At 41.1% G+C, this 16,843-nt stretch overlaps 1 protein-coding gene across 10 annotated transcripts in view; it reads left to right on the forward strand.

Moving 5' to 3' along the window:
* The first annotated feature begins 9,874 nt into the window (after positions 1 to 9,874).
* The window catches only part of ABI1 (abl interactor 1), a 117,655-nt gene continuing 110,686 nt past the window's right edge, over positions 9,875 to 16,843 (forward strand). For 4 of the 10 annotated variants that reach the window (XM_077896729.1, XM_077896728.1, XM_077896730.1 and 1 more), the window contains exon 1: positions 9,878 to 10,151. In XM_077896729.1, coding sequence (XP_077752855.1) covers positions 10,035 to 10,151 — 117 coding nt within the window. In that variant the 5' untranslated portion in view covers positions 9,878 to 10,034. Of the gene's footprint in view, positions 10,152 to 10,882; positions 10,905 to 16,843 lie in introns of those variants that run through there. The other 6 variants (XM_077896724.1, XM_077896727.1, XM_077896726.1 and 3 more) reach the window with 4 other exon arrangements.

Below are 16,843 nucleotides of genomic sequence, written 5' to 3' on the forward strand. Positions count from 1 at the left end.
CAAATAGCACCCAACCACGTGTTTATGTATTGCACAAGTTTTCCCAGTTGTAGTGAACACCTGACACTTATTTTCTTTGATTATTTAGTCTCTCTGGAAACTTCCCACACCAATCTCAGGGCGTTCAAGTGATTATGCTAAGGCTGTTTGAACATGTCCCTGTTGCCAAAGCTGATGATTGGAAAGAAGAGCCAATTCCAGTTGGAATAAAAAGATTTTCTTTTTGAGAAATGGATTTGAGGGCAATCCTCTCAGGTCCGCTCCCTCTTCGGGAGCTTTGTACTTACTATTGCTCAATAAACGTCATCATTCAATAAACTTTGCTGCCCACCAAAAAAAAGGGGGGGGGGACATGGGTTTGGAACTGAGGAATTTGAGCTGAAGATGGTTTTTTTATTATTTTTTAAAGCTTTTATTTATTTATTATTCATCAGAGACACAGAGACATAGATAAAGGGAGAAGCAGGCACTCTGCAAGGAGCCCAATGTGGGACTCGATCCCTGGACCTCGGGATCACACCCTGAGCCAAAGGCAGATGCTCAACTGCTGAGCCACCCAGGTATCCCAGAGGATGGATTTATTGCGTGGTAAAGATGAAACATTTGGTACATACATTTGCCATGCTCTTCACCATTTACGAAGGGTACCAAAACAAAAAAACCCAAAATCTTTACAAAGAAATTGGACACTAAATGAGAATACTACTTGGGGGATGCCTGGGTGGCTCAGTGGTTAAGCATCTGCCTTCGGCTTAGCGCATGATCCTGGAGTCACAGGATCAGGTCCCATATCGGGCTCCCGGCATGGAGCCTGCTTCTCCCTCTGCCTGTGTCTCTGCTTCTCTCTCTGGGTGTCTCTCATGAATAAATAAATAAATAAAATCTTAAAAAAGAGAGAGAGAGAGAATACTACTTGGGTTCCTAATGGCCTTCCAAATGACTTGCACTAGTATTTTTTTTTTTTTTTTATGACTGATTGCATTTGTAGTTTTGAGTTCTGTGGGTGAGCCTGAATTTTCATGATGAGGACTTTTTTCTGCTTTTCTTTTTCCCTTTTTTGTCTTTTTCTGTCTTATACTACATTGGGTTTTGTTTTCTGTAACATCCAACTAAAGAATACTAACTTTACATGGATTGTCATTTGTTTATAGAACTTCTAAATATTATATTGTTCATTTGTCAGGAAAAGAGAAATTACTCTAGGTATTTCTAACACTGAGGGATTTGTAAAAGCATTGGAAAGGTTGGAGGGACAAAGTTCAGAGAAGGGCCATTATTAGCCGATTCTCTGCTAGGTTCAAAGAATGAGCTACTTGTTATTGCTGGTGAGACCAGCTGTTCCAGAAACAGTTCTGATTGTCACAAATGCCTGCAGGATATTGTTGAAGCTGAAAATGAGAGGTGGAGGAGGATGTGTTGATTCAGCAGCTTCCAAAATTAACAAGAAATTAATTCATTCAAACCATGCTGGAAATATTATAGCTTCTGGAAGAGAAGAAAAAATAGCATGAGATTTCACTTAAAGGCTATATTTTTCCCTACAGAACTCCAGGTACTTTGCATTTTTAGCCACTGCTAATTTTTTATTATTTCAGGATAACAGCTTGCTGCACTCTAAAATAACACCAAGCTTCTGCAGGGGCTTGACTTAACATGTCTAAGGGAGCCCTTTCCCCCATGTTAAATGAATAATCAGACCTGCCAGAAAACCAGCCTATAGGTCTGGCCTGCTGCAAATATGATGACTCTGTATGAAAGAATGTCCACCACCAATTATAATAAAATTTGAAAGGAAGGTTTACAATTCATTCTGTCTCCTGAAATCCTCTGGTCTTGTGTGGGCCTTGCTACACTGTTTGAACAGATCATTCCATTCACCCTCCTTCTCTGAGGATTCCTGGATGGTATTATTAATTTGAAAAGAAGCAAAGAGAGGTCATAATTGAGGGTTGTAGAACCTGGGATGTCAATTAATCCTAGAATGTCCTGTAGTGAACTGAATCATGTCCCTTGCAAAATTCATATATTGAAGTCCTAACCTCGAGGACCTTAGAATGTGAGTGTATTTGGAAATAGAGCCTTTAAATAGGTAATTAAGATGAAATGAGGTCATGGGATATGATCCTAATGTGGTATGATTGGTGTCCTTATCAAAAGACAAGATTAGGCAGTGATTAGGTGGTTCAGTTAAGTGTCCTGACTCTTGGTTTTGGCTCAGGTTGTAATCTCATGGGTTATGGGATTGAGCCCTGCTTCTGGCTCTGTGAGCAACATGGAGTCTGCTTGGGATTTTCTCTTTCATTCCCATGCTGCCTTCTTCCCTCTCTCTCTCTCAAATAAATAAATAAATAAATAAATAAATATTTCAATTAATTAATTATTTCTGTAAGATCTTATTTATTTATTCATGAGAGACAGACAGAGGCAGAGACACAGGCAGAGGGAGAAGCAGGCTCCCTGTGGGGACCCTGATACAGGACTCAACCCCAGGACCCTGGGATCACGCCCTGAGCCATAGGCAGATGCTGAACCATTGAGCCACATGGGCACCCCAATATATTTTTTAAAAGGCAAGATCAGGGATCCCTGGGTGGCGCAGCGGTTTGGCGCCTGCCTTTGGCCCAGGGCGCGATCCTGGAGACCCGGGATCGAATCCCACATCGGGCTCCCTGCATGGAGCCTGCTTCTCCCTCTGCCTGTGTCTCTGCCTCTCTCTCTCTCTCTGTGTGACTATCATGAATAAATAAATAAAATCTTAAAAAAAAAAATAAAATAAAAGGCAAGATCAGGGCAGCCCAGGTGGCTCAGTGGTTTAGTGCCGCCTTCAGCCCTGGGCATGATCCTGGAGACCCGAGATCGAGTCCCACGTCAGGCTCCCTGCATGGAGCCTGCTTCTCCCTCTGCCTGTGTCTCTGCCTCTTTCTCTCTCTCTCTGTGTGTCTCATGAATAAATAAATAAAATCTTTTAAAAATATAAAAGGCAAGAGCAGGACATAGATACCAGGGAAAAGTCCCACGTGAGTATATGGTGAGAAGATGACCATTGCAAGTCAAGGAGATGGGCTTTAGGAGACACCAAACCTGGTTGACACTTTAATCTTGGACCTCTAGCCTGCAGAACTGTGAGAAAATAAAATTCTGCTGTTTAAGCCACTCATTGTGTGGTATTTTGTTTTGGCAGCCTGAGCCGACTAATACCTTGCCCCCTTTTTAAAGATGTTTATTTATTTATTTGAGAAAGAAAGAGAGCAAGGCTGATCCTAGGACTCTGGGATCATGACCTGAGCCAAAAGCAGATGCTTAACCGACTAAGCCACCAAGGCACCCTCTCTGTGACCCTGTCACATAGTGTGGTGGATGAGGACAAGGAAGGACAGAGAAGAGAACCCTGGTTGCCTGACTCCTGGTTTCTTTCCATTATACCACGTTTCTTATCTACATTCTGGTTTGTTAACTACACAATTCCAAGTTAGTATCCTGGGATGCGATATGTGAATTAACTGTGCAGGAGTCTGAGATTCACTAAGTTTGCAGTGTCACTTGTGTCCAGATAGCAAGAGAAGCAATCTTGTACCAGGATAGTCCAAATTATCATTTCCTGGCACATCTCTTAATCACTCTGAATTAAATTTTTATGATTATCAGCAATCTGCTATTTCAAAGTTGAATATATGAAATTTCAATTTATCTCCATGCATATGTGCAGATTTTGCAATTACAAACTGTTTTTCATGACCAAATTGATTATCTTGACTAGACATCCATGAAATGAAATGTATAAGGTCTGATTTTCAGCTCCGGCCTCAGTATACATCATTTAGTTTAATACAGACACTCTTATTCCTTATTCTGTTGGGATTTCTTTGAAAGACATTTCATTTTAATTTATTTTAACAAAATCCACAGAAAAATACTACATAAGTGAATAGTATAAAAGCGCACATTATGGGAAAAAAACTGAACTCAGAAGTTCTTATGATGTTCTAATTTAGTGTCACCACGTTTGCTTGCCATTTTAATGTTAACTCTTGACCATTTAGTCACCTTTTAACTTGGAGAAGCAAGTTGTCTCCTATCTTTTTGGGTTGTGTGATTTTTTATCCTATATCAAAGCCAACAAAAGATGCGATTTTCCCCCCTGTTCTTTAGTATTTGAAGCAAGGGATTTTTCTTCTGCCTATACTTTCTTTGGGGTCAGCTTCAGTTAGATTACAATAAAACTCACCTATTTTAAGTGTGCAATAAAGTTTGAGAAGTACGTTTAGTCATATCACTACAATCATGATCTAGAATATTTCCCTCACCTCTAAAAGTTAATTTGTGTCTGTTTGGAGTCTGGCCTCTGGCAAAGTCTGATGTGATTTTTTAATCATCAGTTTTGCCTTTTCTAAAATTTCATATAAATGAAATAATACAATATGTAGTCGTGTGTATGTCTGTCTTCTTTCATTTAGCAAATTGCATTTGAGATTCACCCATAACTTTTTTTTTAAAGATTTTGTTTATTTATTCATGAGAAACACAGAGAGAGGCAAAGACATAGGCAGAGGGAGAAGCAGGCTCCCTGTGGGGAGCTTGATGTGGGGCTTGATCCCAGGACTCCGAGGTCACTCCTGGAGCCAAAGGCAGATGCCCAACCACTGAGCCACCCAGATGCCCTACCCATGACTTTGTGTGAGTATATAATTCATTACATTTTGTTGCTGAATAGTATTCTATTGTTTATCCATAGCTGGTTGAAGGACATTTGTGTTGTTCCCAGCTTTTAGTGGTTATGTATACAGCTACTATAAACATTCACATAATGTTTTTTTTTTTTTTAAGATTTCATTTATTTATTCATGAGAGAGAGAGAGAGAGAGAGAGAGGCAGAGACACAGGCAGAGGGAGAAGCAGGCTCCATGCAGGGAGCCTGATGTGGGACTCGATCCCAGGACTCCAGGATCACGCCCTGGGCTGAAGGCAGGTGCTAAACTGCTGAGCCACCCAGGGATCTCACACATAATGGTTTTTGTGCCAACATACATTTTCATTTCTCTCAGGTAAATATCTATGAGTAGGATAGCTAGGTTATATATTAGGTATATATTTGGCTTTATAGGAAACTGCTATACTGCTTTGCAGAGGGACTGCAGTAGTTTGTAGCCAGTAATATATAAGATGTAATGTCTCTGCTAATGTCAGGATATTTTTTTTGTAGCTATTCTAATGGGCATGTAGTGTAGTCTTTTAAAATTTATACTACAGGGTACATGGGTGGCTCAGTCCATTTAGCAGCAGGCTCTTGATTTCGGCTCAGGTCATGATTTTAGTGTCATGAGATTGAGCTCTGTGTGAGGCTTCTGCACTAGTGTGGAATCCAGTTGGGTTTTTCTCTCACTCACTCTTCTCCCCACACCCTTGCACGTGTGTGTGCCCCCATGCTCTATAAATTAATTACTTAATTGAAAATCTGAAAAAAATTTACACTACATCCTGGTGCAGGGCAGTGTTATCTTAGTATGGCTTTATTTTATTTATTTATTTATTTTAAAGATTTTATTTACTTGTTTGAGAGAGAGAGAGTGCACACGAGTGGCGGGGTAAGGGGGTGGTAGAGAGGGAGAGGGAGAAGCAGGCAGCCCTATGAGGGATTTTTTTTTAAATTTATTTTTATGATAGTCACACAGAGAGAGAGAAAGAGAGAGAGAGGCAGAGACATAGGCAGAGGGAGAAGCAGGCTCCATGCACCGGAGCCCGACGTGGGATTCGATCCTGGGTTTCCAGGATCACGCCCTGGGCCAAAGGCAGGCGCTAAACCGCTGCGCCACCCAGGGATCCCCCCTATGAGGGATTGATCCCAGGATCCTGAAACCATGACAGGAGCTAAAGACAGATACTTAATAGACCGAGCCTCCCAGGTGCCCCTAGTATGGCTTTAGTTTGCATTTTCTTGATGAGTAATGAGTACCTTTTCCTGTATTTATTGGCCTTTTGTGAAATGTAGTTCTCTTGTCTGTTTTTTATTGAATTGTCTTTATTTATTTTTAGATTTCATTTATTTATTTGACAGAGAGAGAGCACAAACAGTGGGGAGAGGCAGGAGAGGGAGAAGGAGAAGCAGACTCCTTGCTGAGCAAGCCAATCCCAGGACTGTGGGATCACGTCCTGGCCAAAGGCAGATTCTTAACCCACTAAGCCACCCAGGCACCTCTGAACTATCTTTTTTGTATTGACTTGGAAGAATTTTTTAATATTTTATTTATTTATTTATTTGAGAGAGAGTGAGTGAAGAGCAAGATAGGGCACAGGAGTTGGGGAAGGGACAGAGGCAGAGGAAGAGAAAGAAGCAGACTCTTCACTGAGCAGGGAACCCAATGCAGGACTCCAAACCAGGACCCTGAGATCCGTGACCCCAGCTGAGATCAGATGCTTAACCGACTGAGCCACCCAGGTGCCTTGACTTGGAGGAATCTTTTAAAGTTATATTCTAAGGATGAGTCCTCTGTCAAATGTATATGTTGTGGCTTATCTTCTCACTTTCTTAACAGTATTCTTTTTTTAAGCATAGTGTTTTAACTTTAATGATGGCTATAGTAGGCTGACTAATGGACTTCCAAAGATGGACTTCCAAAGACACAGGCAGAGGGAGAAGCAGGCTCCACGCAGGGAGCCTGACGTGGGACTCAATCCGGGATCTCCAGGATCATACCCCGGGCACTAAGCCGCTGAGCTACCGGAGCTGCCCCATTTCCATATAATTTTTAGAATCACCTTGTCAATTTTTAAAAACCTGTTAGGATTTTGAATACGGGTGTATAAGGAAGTTGTTTTAGTACAGACATTTAGATCCTTCAGCTAAATTTTATTCTATTAAATCTTTGAATATATACATTTTTCTGGTTTATCTGTTAGTAACTTTTTATGTTTGTAACTTAACCTAAATTTATGATAGTAACATATGCTTATGGTATAGAGTCACATTTTGTCCTTAGAGTCAGTTAAGTTCTTAGCTTAATTTATTGGGAGGGAAAAATGGTTTTCAAACTGTGGGTCATGAAATGAATTCAGTGGTCCTTATCAACATTACGTAAAATAAAATAGAACAGGAAATATCAGAGTAATCATATTTAGTTTTGTAAAACTTTTTTTAAAGGTTTTATTTATTTATTTATTTGAGAAAGAGAGAGCAGGAGCAAGAAGGAGGGACAGAGGGAGAGGAAGAAGCAGAGTTCCCACTGAGCAGGGAGCCCCACATGGGACTCGATCCCAGGACCCCAAGATCATGATCTGAAGGCAGATGCTCAACCACTGAGCCACCAGGCATACCTAGTTTTGTAAAACTTTTATACCAGCGTGTATATCATCTATCTATCTATCTATCTATCTATCTATCTATCTATCTATCTACCTACCTACCTACCTACCTATGTTTTGGATCTTGTTGCATATAATATTTTTTATTTTGAGTTGTGTTGAAAGCCCATAGCTACAGTATGGTGCTGTGTTTTACAGTTTTATCTCCACAAACCCCTTTTAAGTTGAAGTGTAGTTGACACTCTTTGGTTTTAATAAAGAAATATTGCCAGATTATAGACTGTAATTATCAGGGAAACTATTTTTTAAATAAAAATACAGAGGATAGCAATTACCTTAAATTACCTTAAAGGTATGAGGGATAACTTCTTTGAATGTATTTTATATGAACCACAAGTATTTGAATGGATAGTTTTAACTGGATAGTAGGAATGATCACTGATCTAGAAGTTGAAGCACTTGATTACTATTTCCAGTGTCCTTAGCTAAACTCTTTTGCTTTCTAGCTTAAATTTCCATATTTAGTAAAGATAGAAGAGAATCTTTAGGTCATTTATTCCTCAGAGTTGTGGGCATGAGAGAAATCTGGTAGTACTTTGAAAATAGTAAAGCAGGGGCACCTGTTTATTGACTTCCCCAATGTTGGTTTTTTTTGTGTTTTTTTTTTTTTTTAAGATTTTATTTATTTATTCATGAGAGAGAAAAGAGAGGCAGAGACACAGGCTCTATGCAGGGAGTCCAATGCAGGACTTGACCCTGGGGCTCCAGGATCATGCCCTGGGCCAAAGGCAGGTGCTGAACCGCTGAGCCACCCAGGGATCACCTCCCCAATGTTGTTAAAAGGTATCACTATGTGGGGACACCTGGCTGGCTCAGACAGAAGACCTTTGATCTTAGGGTCCTGAGTTGGAATCCCATGTTGGATGTAGAGATTAAAACAAAAACAAAAAACCAACCACCAAAAGCCAACCAAACTTAAAAAAAAAAAAAAAGGTATCAATATATAGATATAAGCAAGCTTAGTGATGTCTGTAGTTAAATCTGGCTCATGTGGAAACCAAATTTAAGAATATATCACATTGGGGGATCCCTGGGTGGCGCAGCGGTTTGGCACCTGCCTTTGGCCCAGGGCGCGATCCCGGATAACCGGGATCGAATCCCATGTCGGGTTCCCGGTGCACGGAGCCTGCTTCTCCCTCTGCCTGTGTCTCTGCCTCCTCTCTCTCTGTGACTATCATAAATAAATAAAAATTAAAAAAAAAAAAGAATATATCACATTGTTAAAAAAAATCACATTAAAAATACTAATATATTGTAGAGTCCACTTTTAGGCAAACAGTCTTGAGAATGGATGTACAAAGGGTCATAGTGACCACCTGGCTGAACACAGGCCCATCAGGTGACCCACGTCAAAATATCCATAGGCCATAACTAACCAGTGGGCTACTTACAACTAGGCACAGTTCCCAAAAAAGGGAATATTCCATATGTCACCATGCCGCCTTTTCCTACCCCCTTTAAAAAAAAATAAAAAGGATTTTACTTATTTATTTATTCATGAGAGACAGAGACACAGGCAGAGGGAGAAGCAGGCCCCGTGCAAGGAGCCCGACATGGGACTTGATCAGGATCACACCCTGGGCTGAAAGCAGACGCTAAACCGCTGAGCCACCAGGGCTGCCCTTCTTACCCCCTTTAAAGACAGTCCTCATGCACTGCCTCCTTGCAGACAGCCTGGGTGGCTCAGCGGTTGAGCATCTGCCTTTGGCCCAGGGTGTGATCCTGGGGTCCTGGGGTCGAGTCCCCTCCCTGCATGGAGCCTGCTTCTCCCTCTGCCTGCATCTCTGCCTCTCACTCGGTGTCTCCCATGAATAAAGAAATAAAATCTAAGGAAAAAAAAAAAAGTATAGGGAGATACTTGCAAAGAAGAGTTAAAGAAAAAGCAATTAGGACGGAATAACACTGAAATTATGTGTATTTTTAAATTGTGAATCTTTAGGTACGGAGTATTCTTGTTCAACTCGTACCTCCAGTGTTAGTACATTGCTTGGTACAGAGCTTTAATGACAAATGTTTGCTAAATTTTAAATGATAAATGGAGAGTGGAGGAAGTAAGCCAGAGTCGCGTTACATCTAAGAAGACAGGGAGTAAAGATTTGGATCCCTTCATATGCTAGCCCTTTTTAATCCCGTATCAGTGTTGATATCTCTGATTCACTGACATTTCCTATCAACCAAATTCTGCCAATATTCACAAGTCTTCCCTCGGGAAAGGATTTTATTTTCTAGACTCTCTCTATGGTGCCATCTGCCGGAGATGTCAGGAATCTCCGCCTTTACCCCCTCCCTGGGCGGTCCTTTACGGTCCTCCCTGGGTTTTTTTGTTTTTTTTTCCTCCCCGGGAGGTTCCCCTACACGCATGCGCTCTTGGTTTGCCGGCCTGTGAGAGACTACAATTCCCTGAAGGCCTTGCGAAAGGAAAAAAAAAATCCCGTGGTCGCGGGGAGAAGGAGGGAAAGACGTGAAGGCTCGCGAGAGAATGGGATTGAGGCGACTGCGCGAAGTGGGTGGAGCGGGGTGGAGAGGGTGAGGAGGAAGAGGAGGAGGTGCCGTCCCACAATACCAGGCGGGAGGGCGGTAGGCGGTTTGTATCCGGGCTGTGAGGTGCTCGGCCCCTCCGCGGACCTTGCTGCCTCTGTCTCTTTAACGCGAGAGGAAGCGATGCAGAGGGGTGGAAAATGGCAGAGCTGCAGATGTTACTAGAAGAGGAGATCCCGTCCGGCAAGAGGGCCCTGATAGAGAGTTACCAGAATCTGACCCGGGTGGCGGACTACTGTGAAAACAACTACATACAGGTGAGGCGCGCGGGCGGGCGGGGGGCAGGCGGGAGCCGGCCGGCCGGGCCGAGGATCCGCCGCCTGCCGCCCGAGTGACCAGCCCACTGGGCGGGGTAGGGAGCTGCCCTAACCTCAGCGGCTGCCTCAGCCCCAGCCTCAGCCCCAGCCTCAACCCCAACCCCAGCCCCAGCCCCAGCCCCAGCCCGGGAGAGAGAGAGCAAGTGGCCGGGCTGAGGGGATAGGGCTGCGATACAGGAAGTGGCTGCGGTGGTTGAAGCCGATAGAAGCCGAGAGAGAAAATGGGCGAGGGATCCCGGCGCTCGCGGCGGCCGCAGACCGGCGCCCCCCTGCCGTCCGCCTCCCTTCGGGGAGCGCCCCCCCGGGTCGGGCTCCCTCCCCCCCGCCGCCCCTCCCCGGGTCGCGCGCTGCCCTCGGCCGCCTTCCGTTCGCCGCGCTCCTGTCCGGGAGAACCCGCTGCCGTCCGTGCCGGAGGGGTCTGGGACGGGGGAAGAGGGGAGGGCAAGGAGGAGCGGCCGAAGGGAGAGGAAAAGCGGGGTGTATGTGTGTGTGTGCGCTCGTGTGTGGCGGGGGAGGGCAGGGTGGGAGCGATTATGTCAGTTCAACCCAGAGGGTGTGTCTTTTTATTTATTTATTTAAAAAAAATTTGTCATGAGTCACATTACACAGATCTCCCGGAGGAGAGGAGGAAGCGGATGGGGAGCGAGGGAGGGCGCATAAGAGAAGTTAATCTCAAAATTCCTGTAATTGAAGGTTTGTAAATTTGCCTGGCTGTCCGATTTCAAGTCGGGTTCCCCCCCCCCCCCGCATTTTCACTTCCGCCCCACCATAATGCATTCTAGAGGTGGTGAGGACTGTCCTTATCGTAAAACATAAATTATTCTGAACTACTTGCAAAAATGTCTTGCGCTCTCTCTTCCCCAAAAGTTCTTGAACTGTTGGCTTTAAAAGTAGCTTAAAATAGAACAGTGTAACTGCCGGTTTCTTGTTTTCTGAGGTTTCTCTCTTTCCGACCTAAGTAAATGCATAGACTATGAATCCAGGTAGATTACCGGACGTATTTAGTCCTAGGACCATAATGTTAAATGTTACTAAGTTTATTAGAACATTCTCAGGCTTTAATTATGTCAGGTTCTTGTTGGTTTTTATTTTAATGATTGAAAGTGATTTATACTGTGATAGTTTGGTTTGTAGATCTTCAGCTGGGTAAACCAACAGTTTGCTGTAGAAGCAGTTAAGGAGTAGAGTCCTTTGTATCAATATAATGACATCAAAAATTCGCTTGTTAGGATAAGGCATAATCCAGACGTGCTCTGAAAGAGTCGAGTTATTGCAATTTAGAACTAAAGTATTTCTAGAAATGCCTTCCATGTGATTATCAAGAACCAATAATTTCTATGTTGGCAAATGGTTTGTTTCCTTTATTTTTAGAAGGAGATACTGTTTTCAGGATATTTTGAATATTTCTCAATTTCCATAGTAACATTGTGTCTTAAGTAGCACCAGTAAGAATTTATCTCCTAAACTTTTTCAAGCTTTTTACTTTAGGAGTTCTGATAAATAAACTTCTTGAATGGCCACCATGTCTACTGTAGTATTTGTTTTTGCAAACTTTGTAGTTAGCCTTTTTTTAAAAAACAATTCTAAAATCTATGGAAAAGTGAATATAGTTTTCAAAAAGAAGAGTGGTCTTGTAGTTTATTGATATTAACATATACAACTTGTATTCACCATAACATGAAAAGCCTTAAAATTGAGGTGAATCTCAATTTGCTGAAAGTTCTGAAGATTCTGAAAATTAAAGGGAAAGCACAGGAAGTTTCTTGTCCCCCAGTCCAGAAAAATCATTTCTTTGTAGAAGTCCATAAATAAGTACTTCATGAAAGGGTGGCTTCTTTTGCGGTTGGGAAATCTGACAAATATATGGTGTGGTAACTGCTACGTGTTGGCAAATGCCTGTTTTAACTTGTCTATTGACTCCTTTTTTTTTTTTCAGGTAGTTGTGTGCTGTATAGTTTTTATTTTTTTCCTTCCTGACCTCTTTCCTCTTGCCACAGTCATGTAACTCTGAAACACTTTTAAACTTCATTAGTAATATTCCTAGTTAAGATAAATCACGGTGTTTCTTCTGTAATTTTTTTTTTTTTTTTTAAGATTTATTTATTTATTCAAGAGAGACACAGAGAGAGGCAGAGACACAGGCAGAGGGAGAAGCAGGCTCCATGCAGGGAGCAGACGAGGGACTCAATGCCTGAGTCTCCAGAATCACGCCCTGGGCTGAAGGCGGCGTTACCGCTGAGTCCCCGGGGCTGCCCTGTAATCTTAAACATGTTAGTACCGTGGTGCCAAGAGCCATTGCCAATGGCCCCAAATTGTTTTTGGTGGTTCTAAACTTGACACCAGTAAGATATTTTGAACTTGGGTGGGGTGGGGGAGATGAAATTCACACATAGTGTTTATCTTAGTAGCCTTGAAATTTTGAGCAGCATGATGCAGGCTACTAGCTGCCTTCCCTGAGATGGGGTCAGGCTCAGAAGATGATGGAGGCTGTGGAAGTTGATGTAGTAGCTTAGCCTTTGTGACATGCTGTTCTGCTAACTTTGGTGGAATAGGAAACATGTAGTGCTAGAAATATACATTTAGCTGTCTTTTGAGATCTTTCTATATCCTTTCTGTGACCCTGGGTTTGATTAAGTTATGAACATTTTACATAAACATATTACCTCTCAGGGAAAGCATATAGTCCTATATATATATATATATGTGTGTGTGTGTGTATATATATATATATATATATATATACTTAATATAGTCACTTATATTTTGTGAATTTTTTATACTCAAGATGAGTTATTTTATTGCTTGGGTGATTTTTATCCTCAGAGTTCAATTTTTATTTTGTTTTCATACAGTTTGGAAGTACAATTCAGGTGAGTTGTTTAGCAGACAAGTTCTTTTGGCTGTGGTGCAGTTGAGCATAGAGCACTTTATTAGTTCTTCAGGGCCTGTTGACTTTAATTATTAAATTGTTTTATTAATAGCAAAACTTCTCAAAACAGTCTATTACTGTAAAAAAGGATAGTGCTTTTGAAATTGCTATGGGGAAATAATTCTCAAAATATAAAGTATTTTATATATAGACATGAAGAAAAATCTTTGCCTTTTTTTGTCTTCAGTTTGAGTTTTTCTGGTGGGTTAGGTCAAGGACAGTCACTCCTCAACTTGTACATACTCGTATCTGACCAGTTCTCTTTGCTCTACTTTAGGGTCTGTATTGCCATTGTCATGGAAACTGTTTTGGGGAATAGGAAGGTAAGCTAAGTGAAAAGGAGTAGAAACTGCTAAGACAGGTTTCTCAGCATGCAGATTGCTAGATTGGGGTCTTCCAATATACCTTTTTTTTTTAAGCATAAAAGTCTTCCATATAACTTTTTTTAAAAGATTTTATTTATTTATTAATGAGAGAGGCAGAGATATAGGCAGAGGGAGAAGCAGGCCCCATGCAGGAAGCCTGATGTGGGACTCGATCCTGGGACCCCAGGATCATGCCCTGAGCTAAAAAGGCAGACACTCAACCTCTGAGACACCCAGGTGTCCCTATGATTTTCTTTTTTTAAGCAGATGATCAGCCTGTAGTCAGAGGCATCAAATACCTAGCCTAAAGTTCTATATCTTGTTTAGACAGTGTGTAGAATCAAACACGATTTTCCTTTTAATGAATACTGACTGAATGGGGATGTTTACCTGAGCATAGAGGATAAAAAGCTGGTATGAAGAAGGTAGTACTGTAATTGCTTCTACTTGTTGAGTACCTACCCCGTCCCAGCCTCTGCTGGTTGATTTGTATTGTCTTTAATCCTTAAAAAACTCTCCATGATAGGCAGTATTCTTTTATAGTTAAGGAAATTAAGAGTCAGAAAAGTTAAATAAATTTTGTTTGATCATACAGTTAGTAATTGGCAGTCAGGGTTTCTGCCCAACTCCGAGAGGCTCCACAGGCTAAACTCCTGCTATATCACTCTGTCTCCAGACTCCATTGAATCTAGACTAATTCAGAAATGTCATAGGATGAATAGACTCTTGTTGGAAAATCTAGAATCTAACAACTATTTTATCATCGTTTCTTCTGAGTTCCAGGTTGCAAGTATAAGAACAGGTATGTTTGTAATTTGGGGACTTGCCTTCATCACCAAAGGATGGTAGCTTTGGCACTTGAAGTACTGTATTATAGGAATCAAGCTAGTTTTTCATTGAGTTTGGTGGATCCTTTCCTTTCTATGCATCTTTGGTTTTTAAAATTCTGATTCAGCTTTGCAATTGTGATAAGAAAATTTGTATAATAATTAGTAGAAGTTAGCAGGGGCTCCTGGGTGCCTCAATCAGTTAAGTTTCCGCCTTTGGCTTAGGTCATGATCTCAGGGTCCTAGGTTTGAGTCCCAAGTTGGCCTCCCTGCTCAGTGGGGGGGGGGGGGGGGGGGAGGTTTGCTTCACCCTCTGTTCCTCCTTCCCACTTGAGCTCTCTCACTCTCTCAAATAGATAAACTCTTAAAAAAATTAGTAAAAGTTAACAAAAAAGTCTTGAAATATTATAATTATTTCTGATTTCCACACAAACTAGGTTCAGTCAAAATGGTTAAGAAAATTAGGGTGGAGGGATCCCTGGGTGGCGCAGCGGTTTAGTGCCTGCCTTGGCCCAGGGCGCAATCCTGGAGACCCGGGATCGAATCCCGCATCGGGCTCCCTGCATGGAGCCTGCTTCTCCCTCTGCCTGTGTCTCTGCCTCCCTCTCTGTGTCATGAATTAAAAAAAATCTTAAAGAAAAAAAGTTTCTAAGAGAGTAGATCTTAAAAATTCTCACTATAGTAAGAAAAAAAAATTATAACTGTGTGGTGATGGATGTTAGCTAGGTTTATTGTGGTGATCATTTTGCAGTATATACAAATACTGAATGATGTTGTACATGTGAGGCTAATGTTATGACAATTTAAAACAAAACGGAGCTTTAGATATTTTATGGAAGATCCTCAGTTGTTTGATTTATACCATGTCACACCATGTTTATTAATGCTGCTGTGAAGCAGATAGGATCTGACCTTCCATATTAGGTCTTACAAAAAGTCCATTCATAAGGATAGAACATTATATCAATTCTTATTATTAATACTCTCAAGGATATGGACTATTCTTTAGGGCTGTATGTTATTTGAAAGTTTGTGTTAAAACTAATGTCCTAGAGTGCCTGGGTGGTTCAGTTGGCTAAGCGTCTGACTCTTGGTTTTTACTCAGGCCATGATCTCAGGGTGGTGAGACAAAGCCCTGCACTGTGCTCTATGCTCAGCGTGAAACCTGCTTGAGATTCTTCTCCCCCTCTGCCTTCACTGCCATGCTCACATGCTCTCCCTCTCAAATAAAATCTTAAAAAAAACAAACAGTTCTCCTTTTTCCTTTTGTAACTTTCGTACTAATAAGAACTTTACCTATGGTGCTTTGATCTAATCCTGATCTGTTTAGATCCTGAGTTTTAGCATGCTTGTATCTTTTGGACATCCTAATTCCTCAGGATGAGGATACTTCTAATGCCTTCTGTGTGCTTCTGTGTCCTCCAGTTGGTTCTGATAGCTAAAGAATGCTAATACTCTGTAGTGGAAGAAAGGTATTTGAACAAATGGGGGTGTGATCTGTGATTGTGTTTGTTTAAAATAAACTTACCATTTCCAATCCATCCTATTTCAAATATAACTTAAAGTATAAGGAAACTGGGTAGCTAGGGTGGCTCAGCATTTTACTGCCTCCTTCAGCCCAGGGCCTCATCCTGGAGACCCAGGATCGAGTCCCACGTCGGGCTCCCTGTATGGAACCTGGTTCTCCCTCTGCCTGTGTCTCTCATGAATAAATAAATTAAATCTTAAAAAAAATGTATAAAGAAACTAATTTTGAACTTTATTTTACTAGTAACACAATAATTAAAAATTCATTATGGAAAATTTCAAACATATTCAGAAATGGAGAGAATATATAATGAAACCTTATGTTCATTACCCATCTTCAACAATTATCAACTCCCGGCCAGTCTCCTTTCATCTATATTCCTCTTAAATCTCCTTACCATTATTGTAAAGCCTATCTTTTACATATCATTTCATCCATGAATATATTAGAATATTGCCCTAAAAGATAAAGGGTTATTATTAAATCTATTGCATAACTTTTATATGTGGAGAAAAAAGATGATGAATGTTATAATTTACAAGTGACAAAAATGAGTAGAAAGCTTTAAAATGGTTAATATATATATTTTTACTGTTAACATTTTTAATTTACAGCCAATTTTGTTAGTGATTCCTGCCATAGGTTGATTAGATATAGCTATACTATTTGGTTCATATGGAATTTTTGTTTTTTTTCCTTTTACGATTTAATTGACTTCATTAAGCAATTCATGAATCTAGGATCATCCCACATAGCAAATAGAGGGGAGCTCCCAAGTGGATTCTTTTTTCTTGAGATATAATTCATATAAAACCAACCATTTTAAAGTATATAGTTTAATGGTATTTTTTACTCTACAGTGTTGCACAATCATCACCTTGATCTAGTTCCAGAACATTTTTATCACTCCTCAGAATAACCTTGTACTCATTAAGCAGTTTGTCCCTATCCCTACCCACCTAGTACCTGGCACCTGCCAATTT

The sequence above is a fragment of the Canis aureus genome, chromosome 5, assembly GCF_053574225.1.
Source record: "Canis aureus isolate CA01 chromosome 5, VMU_Caureus_v.1.0, whole genome shotgun sequence".
Taxonomy (NCBI): Eukaryota; Metazoa; Chordata; class Mammalia; order Carnivora; family Canidae; genus Canis; species Canis aureus.